The following is a 20,127-nucleotide window of genomic DNA, read 5'->3' on the forward strand; positions in this document are numbered from 1 at the left end:
CAGAAGAGCTGAAGTAAGACTGTCTCTCTACGTGTTCCTATGACATAGCATGTAAACTGCGTATGCAACCCTGTTTTCTCTGTTCCTTCTACCCACAGAAGAACTTCTGTGATATTAGTAGCTGTTCAATTACTTTGGTTTTGTTATTTGCGGTATGGACTGATAATTTATTTACTGTATATTATCCAGTAAGCCCAATATTGAATATCACTAACTCTTCATGAAACAGGCTGAGTCTTCCCACACTGTCTCTCTTCCTATCTTGGTAAGGAATTAATAGCTAAATGAGTTTTTACTGTGGTAATTCTAATTATAACACAGAATAACCTCAACAACCACTAACTCATTCATCTTCTGAAGTCTACCACAATGTGTATCCTCCTTTTTGTTTAAGAGGTAAGCTGGACAGAAGGACAAGGAGGCTAGAGGGACGGACATGGGACCTGGGGCTTCTTGGTGAGCATTTTGCTGATTGCCCTAGTGCTGAAGCCAGTAGTTACCAGAGCAGGTACTCCTTTGCAGTCAGAGGGAAGAAGAGGGTCCATGGCAAGTCCTTTGCTGGAGATCTGTGTTAGAAATAAATGAGTATGTAATTTAAAAGAAAAAAAGGAACAAAAACCCAAAACCTTCTGGAAAACGATAGAAAAAAAATCACAGTGAGTTGAGGCTGGTGGAAGAAAGGACAGTAAATTACCTTGCCTGATGTTCACTGCCTTTGTGACAGGCCATCTCCTTGCAGTCCTTCTCTTTTCTGTACTGAAGGTTTCAAGGTAACATGAGGCTTCTCTTCGGGATAATGTCTTAGTCATTGAGATCTGATTTAATCTAGGAGTCTCATCCATGCTGTATGCTGAGTGAGGCAGCAATTCTGGAAGTAACTAGGGAGGAGTCTTATTACTGTAACAAGTTAACTACCAGGAAGTAGAGTTTGTTTCATAAGTGATGCTAAAGGACATTTACCCTTTGTTTTTGAGTATTTGAAATGCTTATTAATTTAGACTCCTATTTTAAAAAATTAAAAAAAAAAAAGGTTTATAATTTACAGTAGTTTTTCTTAGGGTTACAGTGGACTGTAAATAATCCTTTTCCAAGACAGCATTGTGTGTTTACCTGCAGGGCGACTCATTTAGTCAGTGTCTGAAGAAAGCTTTTGAGTTTCTGCTGGACAAGAACAGTTTAACGTTGGATAGAAAAAGGTTAGAAAAGTCGACTTCATCTTGCTAGAGACCGCTAATAAACATAGAAGTGGTAGTGGGGCTTTGGAGTTTTTTCCATGATGTGGAACCTCTCTGTGATGAAGGAAGTTGGCATTTAGAATGGCAAAACAAAATATTAACTTTTAAATAATGTTAAATTGTGACTCTCCTAGTACTGGGTGTGCTCACCTGGTCTGTGAGATTGAAACAGCGGAAAGTAGACATAACAGTAGAGGTAGGATGATTTAGCTAATATGGATATAATCTTATGATATAAGAAAATGTTTACCAAATACATCCTTTAGGGAAATTCTGAAATGAGGCCCTTTTAATCAGAATAAGTCACCAAACTTAAAAGATTAATATAATAAAAGTAGTAATAATTTTTTAAAAAAAATTTAGACTGGTTTATCTTTCATTGTTTTTGCCTTATGGATTTCGTGGTATTGGAAGTCCCTGGGATGGGAGAATTTTTGGTGTTTTTTAAAGCTGTAGCAGAAAAGCCTTGAGTACATGTTGTAGTTTACTAAAAAGGCAGTAGCTCAAGTAATACAGCGAAAAGATTTAATCTTTTGGTTGTGGATACAGTGCAACTTCACATTGCAGAGAAGGGAGATGGCAAGAGAAGAAAATAGGTACTGTATTATCTGTCTGATGGCGTCTGTTGCAAGTCACCCAGATAAAATATTAATGAACTAGAAGTTTGTCAGTTCTGAACTGAAACCAAAGTGTAGCATCTGTGCTGGCAGTGTTTCTTCTAGTACTTTAATCTCATTTTTTTTAAGCTGGTGCACTCTATCTGCAAGATATCCTGATGAAAATAGAAAAAAAAAATCTTGGTGCTGACTGTGAAAGAATTCAGAGTGGTTTATTATTTAATAAAAATACTTATAGATGGCATTGTGGGAGTATTGCGAATTTTCAATGGGACTTCCTTTCTAGGGACGTGAGTGAAAACTTAGGTTTTCAAGTCCTTTGTCGCATCTGTTGAAATCTTAAGCATGTAAGGCCATTGCCCTTTTCTTAAGCTATTAGAATGTGATATATATTTATACCTTTGGGGAAAGCTTGCTCTCTTTTCATGAGGGCTTGAAGACAGAAGTGATAAAGTTCTTTGTAAAGGCTGTCTATGAATTGTCTGTGAAAAGGCTGTTTTCACCAGCCTCATAATCTGTGTGTTTGTCGTTAAACTGTTGATTGATAAATATGTGCAGGCTTCTTAAACATGTGTTTAGCAAGTCTAGAATCTGATGGGGGGAACTTCTAATACAAAAATGTTGGGATTTTGTTTTCCTAGGTGTATAAGGAAGGGGTTAGGAAACTGATAGAGAAGTTATATCTTACTTAAAGTGTTCTTAGTTTGTTGGAACAAACATTGTATATTAATAGATTGTGATTATCTAAAAATACATTTGTAACCCTTTTGCTGGTGGTTGCTGTGTGTTACTGCTTTATGAATACACGAAGTAAAGCCCTCCAGTTCCTGCCCTCATTCATTGTTCAGGAGAGGGCTTGGTGGGTAGCTGAGATCCCCAGCTTGCCTCCTAGGAGCTGGCTTTCCCCGAAGTGAAGTAGACCTGTTGAAGACCCTTGCATTAAAGTGCTCTCAGATGGGGGGGCAAGAGGCTGCCCCAGGGCTGGTGTGCCTGGCAAAACAGAGCGTGGCTTACTGCAAAAAGGTCAAAAAGGACTGGCAATGATGTGTCTTTCTAAGGCTTCCCGAGGCTGACAGGGAGAAACTGGAAGATAACCAAGCCTGGAAGAAAGGAAATGGTGGTGTATGTACATCAGCGTGGCACATAGTCATGAATATGAATTGTATAAAGCTGAGTTTGAGGGCTTTCTGGCACAGGCATGATGTAAAACATGTTCATATACACATAGTAGTGTCAGGTAAATAGACTGGGGCAGTATGCATTTACATCCCTGCTGCTCCCGTCTGTGTTCATCTCTGCTCCTGGTGTACTTCCTCACAGTCTTTATTGCAGTTTGGTCCTTTAGATTCATTGTTGAAAAGTATTTCATATTCTTCTGAGAAGCAACAGACTAGGGCTCATGGGATGTCCTGTCAAACAGGTGGTATTTCTGAAGCTTGTATTTAACTTGATCCTTAGGCACTGCAGAGGAGACAGGAGAAATAAAAAATTCCTGGCCTGATAGTCTTTGGCTTCATCTAGTGTGGGGAAAAAAAACCAACCCAAACATGCTGCTTTCCTCTCTGTTATTGTTCTGCCTTCCTTTAAAATGCACTTTATTTGCTGTAAAATGTGGGAAGGTAAAAGTGTGCTTTACCTGAATTTAGATAAAGCATACATTACTAGGGGTTTTGCAAATAAAATCACTCCTAAATTTATGTATGCACTTTGCATACTATTAGAAAAAATAAAAATATCTCTTAGGTAAACATGTAGGAAATACATATATGTCTTCCTACCTTTCACTTTGTGTTTTTATATATATAGCCTGTTAAGTAAGTTTTTCTTTTAACTCTTCTAGGGCTAGAAGCGGGGTGGAAGTGGAAGGGAAAGTACCAGAACAGCTTTTAATATTGCGGTGTGTAATGCTTTTGTTGTTGCTGCTGCTTGCAGCAGTGAAAGCACAAATGGAACTTTTTTGGTTGTCTGCGGCCAGAAGAAGCAACGTTTGCACCGAGATGCAAGTCTTTGATTTTCTCCTTAGTCCTAAACCTGATGCTGTTTGTTCTGTGTCACTGTGATTTAGGTTTGATAACAGTGGAGAAACGTATTGATAGAAAGATGTAAGCTGCTTAAGGTACCTCTTGAAATGGTTCTCTGAGTGACTTGAAATCTTCTGTAGAAAAATTTTCGGGTACATTGATAACCTTTAATTACTATAAGCAGGCTGTAATCACTTAATACACCATGTCAGTCGGGACTGTTTTGTTAGTTTTTCTGGGTAGGGTACGGGGCATTAAATGAAATCATAGCTGGTACCAAAGCATCATAACTTGTGGTGATGGCAATACAGTGTGATGTAGGAATGGGTTATCCTTTAGAGATTATGGATCTCTATGTATTTGATGTTCAGTAACTGGAGGGAATTCTGCTGGCAGAGGGAGGAGGCTGCACGTGCAGGGCAGTGCGCTTCCCATCTTCCATCAGGACTTCGAATTTGAAAGCATGACTATGAAATGTGCCCAAGAGAGGAGAATGTTCATGTTTTACTGTTTTGGAGGAACTGTTTGATTTTGACAGTGGAGCTGAAAGGCTGTGGGAAACATGGAAGAAAGCCCAGGAGCAGCAATCCAGCCTGTATATATGCTTAAAATGTCATTTTAGTCTTCCTAATGCTTATGTGTTTAATGGTTTCAGTGTTATTTTGGTTGTGTATGTCAAGGTGTTTCCTCCCCTACTCCCCCTCTTTCCTGGAGAAGTTAAAGTATTGTACTAGGTCCTCTGGAAACCGTTTCATCCTGACATGTTCTTACTTTACCGTGTGACTTCTCTATCTTGCCTGCAGATGGGCAGCCACCAGCTTCTTTTAAGAGGGGTTGGAAAAGACTGGTGGTAAATCTCCTGGTTATTCTCTAATCCGAGGAATTCTCTAGTAAGCACTAGGTAGCTTGATAGCTGTGCTTGGGTGTAACTTCACAGACACAACTTCACGAAGAAAATATCCACATTTTTAAATAAAGATCCTGCTTGGAAGAAGTAAGGTATTAAGAAAAAGTTGCTTATGGACCATTTTACAGTAGGTCTCTTGCTGGTTTACCTGTCATTTTCCCACCAGAGCAAAAACTCTGCAAAACTCCTAGGGTAAAACTCATGTTGGAATGTTTCTGGCATGTCTACTGCTTGACAGGGGAGGGTGTGTAGAAGTGAGTTTTCCTTTGACCGTGGCTGTACAGGGAAGGCAGGCTTGAGGTAGGTGAGATGTCAATATTAGCGATATGGGGTTTGCCAGTAGATCTTGATACCTAATTGACCCACCCTTTCTATGTGTCTCTACAGCCAGAGCTAGCAAATACTTGTCGAAGTGGTGAGTACTTGGCCAGTCCACGTGGTGATGACGGAGAGTGGAGAGTCTGGCTACTGTTGTGTAATATTTAGTACGTGCTCTGCTTGCTGGAGGAGCAATCTTGCACTGCTGTCCAAGCCAGTATATAGTAGATATGAAGTAATCAGTAGCAAAAAGTATTAATAAAACATTTGTCTTGTGGACCATCACATCAGCAGTTATATACATAATCCATGTGGTAACTATTGCAGTTTCTTAGGTGGAAAGCTAACCTGGAGCCTACGCACCTCGTTAACCATATGAGTGGCAGTGGTCTAAGATTGATCAACACTGATGTCATTTCTGATCGATGGACAGCAACCTAAGAGCGCTCGTATTGGCCAAGTTAGTTGTTTTTGAGCTGTGAACAAGCCATCAGCACTTATTGCACTGGCTGAGTAGTATCTCTCCCTTTATGTGAGCCCAAAACAATGTTGCTACCTAGCAGTACTGTAAAATACAACAAAACATTTGCTTTTTGGATGGCCACATTAGTATCATTCATATTGTGTAATTTGTATTACTCCACAGAGTACATGACCAGAAAATAAATAATTCTAATGCTGTAGCTGTGCTGAGACTCAATTAAGGTACTCTGTGTTTCAGATAGCGTGCTTTTGTTCTTCCACATAAAATAACTGTGTGATATTTGCAGCTCCACCAAATCAGTAGTGGGTGTACCTTTACAGTGGTGGCTGAGGGCACATTAAGACGGGTTTTAATCACTTCTCCACTGTTAGGATGCTGCTGGCATCAAAATTCTAGGTTTTTTTATTTAGAACTTTTCTGAAAACTTTACATTGGCAAGTTCTAACTTTTTAATAGTTGCACCTGTGTTTTAAAGATAGTCTCCATTAGCAAAAACAGGGCAGGAAGACTTGGGATAGTCTTGGAACATTCTATTGTGTTCTATTCTAAGACTTGCTTAAGAAATAAAATGATATTGCAGCGGCACTTCATGTTTTAGTGAATTGCTGTTCACTTTCTTCATGCAAAGGGATTTTTAATTGTCAAGTTATGTCTTGCTAAGAAAGTATTAATAGAACTTTCATTTTGCATACATTTGCATCTGTGTTTTGTAGATGTATGGCAAGAGATTTAGTAAACTACAAGATTCCTGTCAAGTCTGTTTGCAAAATAGACTTCTTTCATCCTCATCTGGTGTGATGCCTTTCCCTTTATTGCTGAGATCACTGACAACACTTGTTTGTTTATAAATGCAAGTTGTCACTTTAGAACGACAATTTTTTTAGAGGCATTTCTGAAGTACTGAGATACCAGTTGTTTCTAAACATCATCATATCACCCAAAATATTTTCAGATAGCACTAAGTATTTTCATGTAACAAAGTAAAAAAAAAAAAAAAGACATCTACATCTTCAATTCAAAGCCATAGTTTAACAGGAAAGGGGAGGAGTCATCATTCACAATAAAAGAGAAGAAAATGAATGGCAGAACACATTTTGGAAAGAATTACAAGTGTGAGCATGGTTTTGAAGATGTTTGTGGACTTTAGCTACTATAGTACAGCTGTACTGTTGTTGAATGTAGGTGCTGGTATTTGGTTGTGATTTTGGAGGTGGCATTAATTCCTATTTACTGGGGATTTTTCACCAATATGTGAGCTTTGCAGACAGACAATGTCTAAGAAGTATTTGCGTTGCTCTAGGAAAGCATGTTTCAGATGGCGGGAGCACCAAGACAGACCAAGTGCTGAAAGTGTTGACGAGACAAGTTGAGAATTACAGGGACAAAGCAATGTACGGAGACATGACACGGAAACTTTCCAAATTATTTGTTTGGAGGCCAGTCAAGATGAGTAGTTTGTTCTAAGTAATCCAGAGGGATGATGTGTCCTTTCATTAACCCTTGTAAGGGAGGAATCTTGGAGCAATTTCTACACCTGATGCCTTCTTACACCTTGGGAACTGCCCTATCAGGAAAGATACAAGTAGAAAATGGGTGATCTCTGTGACAATGAGTAGAGGAGCTGCTTCTGATTCTGGAGTCCATCTTCTGCTTTTGTGGCCGGTTGCTATTTTAGCTCCTCCAAAGTAAAGGTGACAATTTAACAGGACTGCAATTGCTGCAAATGAGAATATTCAGGAATCATTTACCCAAGGTGGAATTATCCATGGTATAGCTATCATATTGGAGTGGTTTGTATTTTGGAGCCAGTGAGAACTGACTGAGCACTTGCTGTACCGTTACACAACTTAGTTAATAAACAATGTGAATACAGCATGGTTACAGTAGATCTTCTTTAAAATACAGAAGAGACCAGGGAATCTGGAAATAACTGTGAGGGAAATGAAAGTGCTTCTGGTAAAAAGGAGCGGGTTTTTTTTTGTTTGGTGCTGATATTTAAATTTCACAGAGTTAGCTGAGTCATGTTGCATACTTTGCTGCTCTTGCTTCATACTTGGAGCTCAATATTGGCTCAAGTTGCTGTTCTGCTAGGGAAGTGACACTCAAGCTACTTTCAGTGCTTAAGTACAGTTGATTGTGGTTCAATCCTTGTTCAAGCAACAGAAAGATTTTCCTGCCTGCTGCTAACCCTCACTGGATTAATCCTACGTCCTGTCCATCTTGCTACTTCACATAACAGGCCTGGTTCAAGACATTTATCTGTGCTGTGCTTTGGGCGGCAGAGAAGGAGCTTAGCTCTAAATGTGTAAGCAGCTGTGAAAAGCAGGCAGCTTCATTTTTGAAATCTTGGTGTTCAAAAATAAGTTTCAGTTCCAGAAAAGTGAGATTTCTGCACTCCAGAATAATTTTCTCCAATAATATTTTCATTTACAACATTCTTGGATGTGGTTGACAAGAGTATATTATTGTCCTGGATAACCTGTTGAGCTGTAAATTATTTTAACTCCTCAGAGTTCCTGAGGAATCTCTGTTTTGCTGTAGTAAGCTGCGATCTTTAGGAGTGTCCTGCATTGTGATGTTGCATGTTAATAACATTGATTAACTGTCAGGCAGTGGGAATTGATGAGGAAACGTCCATTGTAAAATTAAATGGCATTACTGAAGACAGTACCGTGCTGCTGGTTGGGGAGGTGACCAGCCCCAGTAGTCGGTGGTAGGAGTATTAATGTGAGCTCCAGGTTTTTTCGCATGATTAAAACAGGCCATCTGTTCTTTGTTAAATGTTTACAAAAACAGCTTTTCTCTAAAAGATTTAAAGAGATGTGGGTCTAGTAAACACACCAATATTTTTGAGCACCTTTTTACTTTATTTGAAATAATACCAAAAATAATTCTGCTGTAATATCAAATGGGACAAATACATATTTGTGTTTAATCTTCACTAGTTTCTTTCCTGTGGATGATTAAATTCTATACCAACGTGCTAAATTATGGCTTTGTTATTACAGAAAGCAGCAGGAGAAGTGATTTCTGTAAAGTATGTTGATAAATTTTTCAATCTCTTTGCAAAAACTTGTAATATACATTTTAAAAAAAAATTGTAAATGGAAAATGGGTTTCTTTCATTAGAAATTGTGACCCTGTAACTAGAGTTATCCTTTGTAGATGTAAAGAAGTAGAACTATTTGAAATAATTCCTTGTGGCAGGCTTAATCTAATATTTACTAGTGAAAGCCTGTTCTTTTTCTCCCCTCTTAAGAAAGAGCAAGCAAGGTGTTTGGGGCAAGAAAATGCACCTTTTAAGCTGCTTCCGATCTCCTCAGTAGGTTTGTGCTGCTCCTACACGGCTTCACACTAGGGAGCAATGTGGGGTTGTTGATTAGGGATAAACTGCTTTAGTGTATTGCAGAAGTGTAGGCACAGACTTTCCAGAAAAATAATCACGTCCATTTCTTTGAAGAATTGCTACGAATCACATGTAGGTGAAGTACAAAACCTGCCCAGCTGCAAAAGGAGTGGCACGTGGCAAGTGTTATGTATTTTCAAGTAATAGGAAATATTAACCAAAGCCTAACTAGGGCAGAGTTGGCTTTAGTAGCTCAGTGTTTGGGGGATTGTGAATGATATGAAATGAAAACATACTATTTTAATTTGTACGCTTGGTAACACACATGACTTGGTACTGTAAATAAAAGGCTATATATATTTTTTTTAATATTTGTTTTGTGTGTAATGTTTAAGTCTAGTGTAAGGTATAGTCTAAGTTGTGTTAGAGCCTGAGAATTAGTCTTGTGGATAACCTCTCTGAGGTAATAAGAAGCTGAATTTTCACAGGACGGCATCTTCCAGAGTGAGTTACTGAATACAATCACTGCCATTCTTGGTGCTTTACCTTCTGGCCAGACCTTATATTAAAGTTACAAATGTCGGATCATGAAGGGCTGACATTGCTGTTGTGGGCACTTGGAAAGCTGTGTGCCTTTTATTCAGATTTGCTTATGGCTGTGCTAAATGTTGTTCAGACTCCTAAAAGAAACAAGCAAACAAACTAACCCACAAAGAATAAGTTTTTCAATTAGATTTAAAAGGTAATGAGAATATTCAAGTATGTATAAAGCTTCATACTGATTTCAGTCATACCACTAATGAATGAAAATTTTGTAGAGTTAAATTTACATGGCATTACTGGGTTTCCTGTGTTTTTAAATATTTGTTGGCTTGGCTGTTTGATGTGCTTAAGAGGAAAAAAAAGAAATGAAACTACCAATCATGATTTGTTCTAGAAAGTTGTACCTTATGTGTAAGCTTCTAGGTAATTTTAACAGTCTCTCTTAATATGGCAAACAAGTACTATGATGTTAAACACTTGCTCAACACAAACTTTACAAATAATGGAAGAAAAACGTAGACACAGCAAATGAACAGTACTTAAAGAGGACTGAGTTTTGTGGTAGACAGCTTGGTGAAGACATTGATAAAACTTGCACTTGAGGTCTCTGAAGAAATGTGGAATGCATGAGATAGGAAATGGTGTAAATATAGAAATACGCTGACTACCTTGGGAAAACATAGGTTTAAAATACTACTCTGGAAACGTATGGATAACTAATACTATGGGTGATTTATGTAATATTCCTGTCTTTTCCTAACTAAAAATAAGTGTTAGACAGTACAAGTACATAATGGCTTGAGGTACAGAGAGGACGGTTTTGTTTCAGGATCACAGAATAAATCTGAGATGTTCAATTCAATTCAGTCAACTAAATTCAAAACCAATTAGAAGATTTTAGATTGTCTCAATTTTATGTAATGCTTAATTGAAGTGCAGAAATCATTTGCACCACTGGCTTCCTGGAATTGGCTTTTTCTCTACAGATATCCAGTCTTTGTGAACTTACCAGCATGAAAATATCTTAAGTGTTACGGTGACTATGGATTTCTAGAAGAGGTGTTGGTTGATACTTCAGGATGCCTAACCTGAGAGATTGCCTTGAGGTGGGGCTGATTGATGTGGTGCTGATGCAGTGGGTGCATCAGGTTTGCATTAGAGCTCAGTTTCCACTGCAGCCAAGGCCCTGTTGCACTAAAAAGTGTTTTAATAAACAGGTGGAGGACAGAAACCTGCGTAAGTCACCCTGGGAAGCTCTTGGTTGAGCCAAGTAGACCCAGATCTTCAGACTGTAGCTGAGGCCTTTACCCTTTTCCTGGAGTCTCTTCGATGAAGTAGAAGAGCTTGTAGTGTCTAGCTTGTACTCTTCAAAGAACAGTAAAGAGTTGTCTTCATTTCTTGACAGCCTTGCTCTTTCTGATGTTTGGGGACCTTCTGAGTATGAGAGTATGCGGGGCACAGTATTTTTTTCCTACTGTGACGAAATGCTGCAAATAGTTAAGGACTTCACTGGTTCAGTTTGTTTACGTTCAGGAAACTACATTAATTTAGTTGGAAAAATGCACCTACGTTCACTTTCTCATTTAATGATATTAAGAATTTTATTTCCTTAATCTGTAGTGCATTGTTTCAGGTTGTTTTGTTGGTTTTTTTTAAGATAAGGTGGCTAAAATATACACCTGCCTATGCCCATCAGTTCTCATTATGCTCAGGGGCTGGTTTTATAGTCATTTGTTTGCATGCTTGCCTAAGTAGGTGCAGTTTAAATAAAAAGTGGAGAAAAGGAGACACAAATAACATCACAAACAGTTAACACAGGCAACTGCTATTCCTAGAAGTAAAATTCTGCTTTGCTATAAACCTTTCTTCTCTCCCATTCAATGGCTCAAACACCTGGAATAGCTAGACTTTGTGAGTATGGCCAATGGGGAGCTCTTCCACCTACAATTGTCCCAACTTAATTTTCAGGGAAGAGAAAAGGGGAGAAACAGAAAGAGGATGGGAAAATGGTCTGACGCTATATGCAGTTGCAAGAAAGGCATCAGTACGGTGTTGTGCTATTACTTGTCTTCTTGAAAAGTGCTGCCGTCCTGCATTTCCAACCACGTGCAGGCAGTGAGGAGAAGCAGATTAGAGCTTTGATATGCTGCACTGTTAACAGCAAAGCTTAGAGCTTTTCTTCATTGCAGACTGATGGATCTTTGTGTAGAACAGAACCATTAAGAGGAAAAAAGCTGCAAATATATCTAATATGTTTAGTCCAGGCACTTGACATTGGTGTAATTGTACATAGGTTTTCATGTACTTTATAAATCTGGTGTAAACCTGATATTCTATACAGACTTTGAAATAGGATAATTTTGCAGGTTCACAATGCTTAAGGTAATTGTCTGTCCAGTCGGCAGCAGGAACAAATCTGTTTCAGTTACAGGCAGGGAGCTGTGGATCTTTGACTTAAAATGTAGCATTATATTACATTTTCAAGTGGCTTACTCCTTCACATGCTGATGAAAACCCCTGCTGTCACAGCTGAGCCAATGTAAATTGCCTTGATTAGTTTTTTATAAATACGGCCCGTGAATATACTTTATTTTCCATTGCATGTCTAGAAGCAAACTTTTAACATTTTTTTCCCAGGAGGACAAAATTCCAGTGCGACTGAATAGTTTGTAGTGAGTCATTTATTATACTAACAACTGTTTTGAGATATCTGAAATAACAATTGCTTTTCTTTTGCGTCTAAAAGTTGAAGACTGTATTTTGTTTACTTCCATTTTATATACAAGCTTCAGAATAATTTTTACCCTTGCTATGTCAAGAATTTCTGGTTGTTTAGCTACTGTCTTAACTGCAGAAAGCTTTTTCTACTGTTAAACTGTACAATGCTTCAGAAATGCTACTAGGATAATCTTCTGCTTAGTATTTTCCCCCTTTGTAACCTCTTGTTCGAAAAGAGTATGGTTTTAGTAATCAAAGTTGCCAATGTACAATTTTCTTTCTATTTGTCTCTCTCAGCATTCTCCGTCAGAACCCTTTTTAGAGAAACCAGTGCCGGATATGACTCAGGTTAGTGGACCGAATACCCAGCTAGTGAAAAGTGATGATTATCTGCCATCGATTGAGCCGCAGCCACAGCAAAAGAAAAAGAAAAAGAAAAACAATCATATTGCTGCAGAAGGTCCCAGTAAAGGTTTTGGTAAGGAAGACTTTCCTGGGGGACTTGACAGCCAGAATCTAAGCAGAAACTCAGTGGATTGCTCCCAAGAAGAGAAGAAGAAAAAGAAAAAGCCCAAGGCAAAAAAAGAACCGAAGGATCCTAAAGAGCCCAAGGAAAAGAAGGAACCCAAGACCCCCAAAGTCCCTAAGACCCCTAAAGAGCCAAAGGAAAAGAAAGCAAAAAATTCCACGCCAAAACCCAAGACCAGCAAAAAGGCTAGGTAAGTCAGGAAACTTTTCTTATGCAATCAGAGAAAAACAGTATGTTTGTGGCATTTCTAGAGCATCTGTGCTAAATGGCGTGGGTGGAGAGGAAATCTTGTTTTGTCGTTTGCCTTCTACCATCTACAGCATCATCTTTTTGAGAAGCTTGGGCCCATTTCTCTTGTTTGGCTTTCCTGTTTATGGCTTCATGGTTATTTTAAACAAGCCAGAAATGCAGAAAGTTGATTTTTTTTTTTCAAGGCATAAAACATGTCTGTATGTGTCAGATTTCAAAACTTACTCTTCCCCTTCTAATGCTCCTCTATCTTTGTGAGTGGTTCGTGTGTTAAGAAATTAAATTGCCTCAACATGAATGTAGGTTTGACCAAATCCAAAGATGAAGGTTTAGAAGAGTAAAAAGGTTTGATGACGTGTTTCTCTAAGTAAAGAAGTTAGGTAGGTACTTAGCATTGTTACAAGTTGCACAAACCTGGCAAGTACTCTTCTGTACTGACAGTAGCCCAATGCATGGGCTATAAGCTCTGCTGTTAAAAAGGCATTTTTATATGGATGTTGATGTATCCTCGCTGTAGGGATTATATTAAGTTTGCTGTTTCATGTAAAGACAGTTTTCCTAGCAGAAAATCTTTGTGTATAGACCAGCTGCTTCAACCCTGTTTCTTAACTGTTTTCACTCAGCACTGTGTCCCTTTATCAGGATAGGCTTAAAATGCTGCAGAGCAGTATGAGAAGGAACAAACTGCCATTACACATGAGTAAATACGTCACAGATAATAACACAGATTCTTTCCTAACCCCTCAACTCCCTAAACACCATGATTATAAATGCCTGCTTGAGAGAAAACTGAGAGGAAAAAGACATTAAAGCTCAATATTTTTTTTCATTTGTACCTAGAATTTCTTACAACTGTTCTGGATTTGTTCCAAACATCTGAATCTGTTTTTCAAGATGTGGCTAGTGTTATAAAATACAACTTCCAGATGGAATCACAGCCAGACTTGGTTAATACAAATCAGTTTGCAAAATCCATTTGTATTAGGGTTTAAAAATTACAGTTAATGAATCAGCTTTGTTTATATACTACAAGACTAACCTTTGGGTAGGTTTTATACAGCTATATGGTTAAACAAGGCATGGACAGTAGATGCTACTGTTCCTTTTGGCAAGAAAAAGAAGTTTTTGTGTTAGCAGAGAGAATGTTTTCTGAAGAATTTATAAACACTAGCTTGTAAAATCAGATGTTGTCCTGAACAGGTCATATTAACTGTTCAGTAAATTACAGTCTATCCTGTTACAGAAGTTGTTTTGGCTGTGTTCTAGACTGCCCTAAAGATGAGGTTTACATACATAGCAATCCACAGCTTAGAAAAGCTCTTATGTTCTATATCTCCCAGGATGTGTTTTTGAAACCAAAATATTGTATCAGCTAAAATAACCTTTTTGTTCCATTTCCCAGTACTCATAGGTTTAAAGGCCGACTGGGCCATATTGCATGGTATTGAGCATCCACCAGCAGTTTCTACGCCAAGAATAAAAAAGCTTTTACTACCAGACTCCTCAATTAGCGTGGTTTCACAGGGTCTTGACTACAATGAAGCCTTGTTTAATAAACATTGATTAGAAGGAGTCCGCCTCAAAAACATACATGGGTTCCTGTAGCTGCACTGGACATCAGACCTCAGAGCTGTTCTGTCCCCTCTACTCAGTCCTAATATCTCTTTGCATGTCTTCTCCAAATCTTCGGACATGCCATGCAGATTAAAGGAGCAGTGTTTCCTTTGAAGGAACAAATCCCTGTTTTCTTAATCGTGTTTCTAGAAGAGTGTTTCTTCTTTCCTGTGCAATGACTCTTGTCCCTGGGTGGCTAGATGTTCTACAGTATTCTAGTGAGTACTAATTCCTGTGGTTTCACCTGTGAGAGAAGCATGTTTCAGACAGCATTAAGAGCACTTGCTGTTCCTTGTGCTTATTCAAGGGTGTGGAGCAAGTCCTGCTTTTCCCATAATGGCTCTTCTGTCTCTATTACCAAATGCTGTCTTGAAAACAAGGTTGCTGTCATTTTGTGGTGTTGTCAACTTCAGTATCAAAAAGCTTTGAATAACTCTGGGGCTGCGTTGGGATACTGTGCAGCAAAAGAATTTTAAATCAGTGAAAGAAATTGGCTTGCTTTGACAATATCACAGACTGAGGAACCTGTCCAGTGAGAGATCATTGAATCAAGTTTTTAAATAAATCAACAATCCCAACGCTTAATCATCTGAACGACAGTATTTCAGGAGAACTAACTCTAGAAAGGAAGTGTTACTGTAGCTGAGATAAGTGCGATTAAGCAAGTTTAAATGTATCGTGGATGATTATATAGAAGTAAAATATTTTTATAAAGTTAATGGCTGGTATGCATTTACTGCTTCTGCTTATATCGCTCAGTATTGAGCTTTGCATTGAAAGGAGTAGTGTGATTTTTAGATTTCTAAATGCTATGCAGACCTAATGGTTTTCATTTCTGTCTAAGCGGATCAGTTTTAATAGAAGAGTTTTGCATTCATGTAAAATTCATATAAATAAAGTCAGACATAGGAGATGTATTTATTGAAGAGCAACAGGTAGAGCATAACAAGTCTTTGATAGTTAATTTTGACACAGTCTGTATTAGAGAACAGACAAAGGTAAAGGATCTGGTATTTAAGTATTCATAACCATTTTGTAATTCAGTGTAACTCATAATTTAACCCTGTTATTTCAGTTACAAATTTGACTACCATTATAATCCATTTATTAAACAAACAACAGCAAAACCCCTTGAAACTTTATCCTTCGCATCTTCTCTGTCTTTGGAAGAACTTGTGATAAAATGAGCAGCCTCCCTCACTGAAATGCACCTTTATGTGAGGGACAACAGTCAGACTGGAGAATGGAAAAAAGCTGATTAATTTCAAGCCTGTTTGAATTGCATGTCCCATGGCACCTTAAAAAGAAAGAAAACGCCCAACTGAGCCATTAGTATGTTACACTGCATACTTTGCAATTTTCAAAGAAAGATCACACATTAATATTGGGCTGTTACATTTGTAATGGGTATTAGCCCAGTCTTGACGATACAGAAAGACAATTTCAGTGGTGACTGGAAAAAAACATTTGCCAAACTAGTCAGGTTTGAAAGCAAAATGTGGGTACACCTAGGATTACGAATGAAGAGTTTTCATTAAATTGTGCAGGTGCTGAGTATTATGTGAGCTCTTAATGTTACGGAGCCAGCTTCAGGCACAAGCAAAGCAGGTAGCATTTTTTCAAAAGCAGATGAACAGGGAGAGGCAAGTAGTCCTACTGAATTGCAAAGTCATGGCTCAGATGTCTGTTCCTCGTGTGGCTGTCCCTGGAGGAGATGAGGACCACCTGTTTGAGAAGATCATGCTGCAGCACAGCTGATATCTGTCCCGCTGCTTCCTATGAAACCCTAGAGAGTGGTCACCGATAACGGTGGGAGAAGCAGTAACTCTTTGCAAGGGCCAAATGGCAGCACTTTGTAGGAGCTTGTCCCTCCTCCCATCTTGTCGAAGCAGTGTGCTGTGCTTTGCAGAGCTGCTCTTATCTGCTTCCTCCCCTCCCTGTGGCTGGGGAAACTTAGTCCTTCCCACACATACAGCAGCGGCAGCAGCAGCCTGGGATGCAGGGCAAGGCAAGTGGGTTCCTGCTCAAAAGGGGAGTGCTAATCATGAATGTCATTACCTGTTTTAGAGGGAAGTGGACACAGACTTTTTTTGGCTCACAGATTCGCTGTTGTTTGTATCGGAAAGGGGATGGCTCCTGGCCACGGAAGCGGGAAGAGGCTGCTGCGCTGGGGAGCGGTGTGGGCAGCAGGTCACAGCACCCTGGGGAGCTGGAGGACAGGAAGAGAGGTCCTGAGGCGGTGATGGTGGTTTTCACTCCCAAGCTCTGATCATCCTGAGCAAGGCAGGAAGGGGGGTGCCTGTGGGAGAGAACAGGAAATTGTGCGAGGTTTCCATGTGCGTGTCCGCAGAGGCTGTTCCTGTTCACACCTGTCCTCATCTCCTCTTTGACCAGCCCAGCTGCCAGATATTTACCTTTGCTGTAGACAGCTTTTGTGGGCTTTGCTGTTAACAAAGTGTACTTTTTAGTAATTGGTCTGAGTTTTCAGGCTGGAAAAAAACATTGTTGTCCTATTGTTTTTTCTGCTTTTGTGACACACAAAAAATGATTTAAAAAAATTTTTGATTGCTCTAGGAACTTTAGAAAATAATTGCTTTCCTTGAGTAAGGCAGTACAGCAAGTCTGACAGTGCTAACATTTTGAGAGGGTAGGATTGTATTTTTATGGTATGTATTTTGATGCTACCCAGTGTGTGTATAACACTTTTTTTTTCCAGACAACTTCCAATCATGAATTTGTCACAGGCAGTGTTCCCAAAAAGCAAAATAGGGATCAACAGTCTCTGACTTATTTTAAATGTTTAAATTACAGAAAAAAGCATCATCCAAATCCTGATAGTTACCATAAATTACACTGATAAACAGATCTGTCAGTTACCGAGTCAGATGAAGTAGCTGCACAACAGAAACATACGGGCTAATTACTTCCCCTCTTACTTCTGTGAAGTACCCTGTGCTTTTTGGGTATTTTTGAGTCAGATGTTTCGGCCCTGTTAAGTTCCTGGAGTTTGACCTAGCTCTGTAGGTGTCTGCTTGACCGGCTGACACAAAACACCTTGTCAAAGTCGGGATACTTGTTCTCGAATTGTAATTCAAACTTTCTTCTCAGTTACCCTTCTTCCTTTTTTCTTCTTGAGCCCCTGTTTTTCTTCCTTCCTTGGCTTCTCTGACCTTCTGCGGGTTGTCTTCTTCCTGATCCCCTTTGGTCAGTATGCTGTGGAGTCTGCAAGGATAAGAGGATGAAACCAGAGAGTGGTATTGGACAAGAAGCTTGTAAGACTTCTAATCTGAAATGTCTGTGTTTGTATCACTTGAATGGAAGGACTAGTTCGAACTGACAGTTTAAAAATATTGTAGTGTTTTGTGTGTGTGACAAATACTGTCTCAGTTTTTCCCATATCTCTAGTTCTTGTTTTGGGACTGGATGCTATCTTGGCTCCAGTGCGACTTGGCTAAATTTTGTATTCATGCAGGTGTGAAAACAAATATGAGAGGTAGCTGTCTAAATGTCTATATTACAGTAAGCCTTCTGTGTTGCCAGATTTGGAAAGTATGATCAGATGTGCATCCAGAGTTAATCATTGACTCAGAAGCCCTGATGGCTAATGGTAATGCCAAAGTGTCTTAAGAACAGGTTTTGTTTGCCTGTACTTGGATGTTGAAAGGCATTTTTGGTCCTGGGTACCACCATTCCTGAAAGGCACGAGTATGATCTGCTGGCACGTGGAAAGGTTGAGTTAAAAGTGGGTGCATTTAACTGTCGGGAACAGATCACGCTGGCTCTGTGGGAGGATGGAGAGGAACAGCAGTTGCTGGCAATTTGAGGAAGCCCATGGTCCCACTGGCCAGGTGAAGCTTCTGGGTGGGTGGGTGATGCACTGGGAAGCAGTGTCTTGCCTCGCTCAGGAGGGCGGTGCTGTTCTACGCTTCATTTGTACTTAACCTCCCTTTCTTTCCTCGAAAGAGACTGTAGCAGTGCATTTAAAAAAAAGCAGTTCTGCTGAATTTAAAAATTCCTGCTGGAGCTGCAGAGGGGCTTTGTTCTCCGCAACTTGGTGGCTCTTTGGTGTATCTGCAACTGGTCTGGCAAGAGGGGAGATGTGAAGCTGTGTCCGAATTGCTTCGTCTGCATCTCTGTTACGTATGTAGGTCACAAAACACTCCTAGCGCAGAGTCCCTGCCGCTGTGAGCGGGAAAGGGTCTCGCCGAGGCTGGGATAAACCCTGTGTCAGGGGGGACCTTTGTGGCCAGTGCTGAGTGCTGTGACTGTCCCTCTCTCATCATAGAATTGGTTGGGTTGGAAAGGGACCTTAAAGATCATCCAGTTCCAATCCTCCTTTGATGCACAGGGACACCTCCCACCAGGCCAGGCTGCCCAAGGCCCATCCAACCTGCCCTTGAACCCCTCCAGGGATGGGGCAGCCACAGCTTCCCTGGGCAACCTGTGCCAGCGCCTCACTGCCCTCATGGTGAAGAAATTCTTCCTTACGTCTAGTCTAAATCTACCCGTCTCCAGTTTGTACCCATTGCCTTAGCCAATCGCCCTGTCCGTCCACCCCGGGGCAGGCCTGCCAGCACAGGGATATCTTCCCAATCCCACTCCACGTTCTTTTCTCGACTTGAAGCCCGTTATCCACTGGCGGAGCAGGAAAAGGGCTCCCGCAAGCGCGTCGTGCTGAGATGCACGGGTCGAGGGGGGCGTCCCCTCGCCTCACCTGGCTCTCGGCCTTTAAACAAAATATAGTTGGGTTTTGCTTGAGTTTTACGGGGATCGCGTTTTATTGGGGGGGTGTGTGAAGCGGTTCGGCTTGATATAAAGGGGGGGGGGGGGGGGGGGGGCGGCCGCGCAGGTGCCGGGAGCGCCGGGCGCTGATTGAGGGAAGCAGATGGCTGCAGTCGGTGGCCGCCGGCCAGCGGAGCAGGTGCTGGTCACGTGGCCGCGGGTTGCCCGGGCGACGCGAGCGCTCTGAGGCGCGCGGATGAAAGAGCGAAGGGGGCCCCCCGGCTTCGGGGCTTGAGGGAGGGGAGGGTTGGGGGGGGTTGGGGGGGGGGAGCGGAGAGGGAGGCGGGGGTTGGGGGGGGGGGGGGGGGGGGGGCCGCGCTTTTGTGCCATTGGTGGCAGCTAGAGCGGAAACAAGCCGGCCGCGAGGGGAGCCGCGAGCCGCCCGCGCGCGCCCCCGGGGGGAGGAGGAGGGCGGGCGGCGCGCGCTCCCGGCGCGGCTCGGGGCCGCCGCGGCAAACTTCTCTCACGCCTCTCCCCCCCCAATAAACTTAACTTTCTCTCCAATTATCTTGGTTTTGAGGTGTTTGCCCGTGCGTCGCGCCCCGTAACTTGACATTAACACAAAACTCTTTCGAACTCTCAGCCTTTTCGCGACTTAATTATGTTAATTTTTATTTTTTTTTTTTGCTTTCGAGCAAGCGCTAGTTCAGGCGTCGTCTGCAATACGCTTAGCTGCGTTCAGGGAATTATAAGTTAAAGTTCCGAAATAGACCTTCAGTGCCGATCGGAGTGAATGAGTTTAAAGCTGCTGTTTGTTCGAGAAG

General features: G+C 40.8%; 1 protein-coding gene across 4 annotated transcripts in view; it reads left to right on the forward strand.

Moving 5' to 3' along the window:
• Positions 1–20,127, forward strand: part of CHD7 (chromodomain helicase DNA binding protein 7) — a 131,055-nt gene that overhangs the window by 60,258 nt on the left and 50,670 nt on the right. For all 4 annotated transcript variants that reach the window (XM_069854153.1, XM_069854151.1, XM_069854152.1 and 1 more), the window contains exon 3: positions 12,487–12,908. In XM_069854153.1, the coding sequence (XP_069710254.1) occupies positions 12,487–12,908 (422 nt within the window). The remainder of the gene's footprint in view (positions 1–12,486; positions 12,909–20,127) is intronic.

This window comes from Phaenicophaeus curvirostris, chromosome 3 (assembly GCF_032191515.1).
Source record: "Phaenicophaeus curvirostris isolate KB17595 chromosome 3, BPBGC_Pcur_1.0, whole genome shotgun sequence".
Lineage (NCBI taxonomy): Eukaryota > Metazoa > Chordata > Aves > Cuculiformes > Cuculidae > Phaenicophaeus > Phaenicophaeus curvirostris.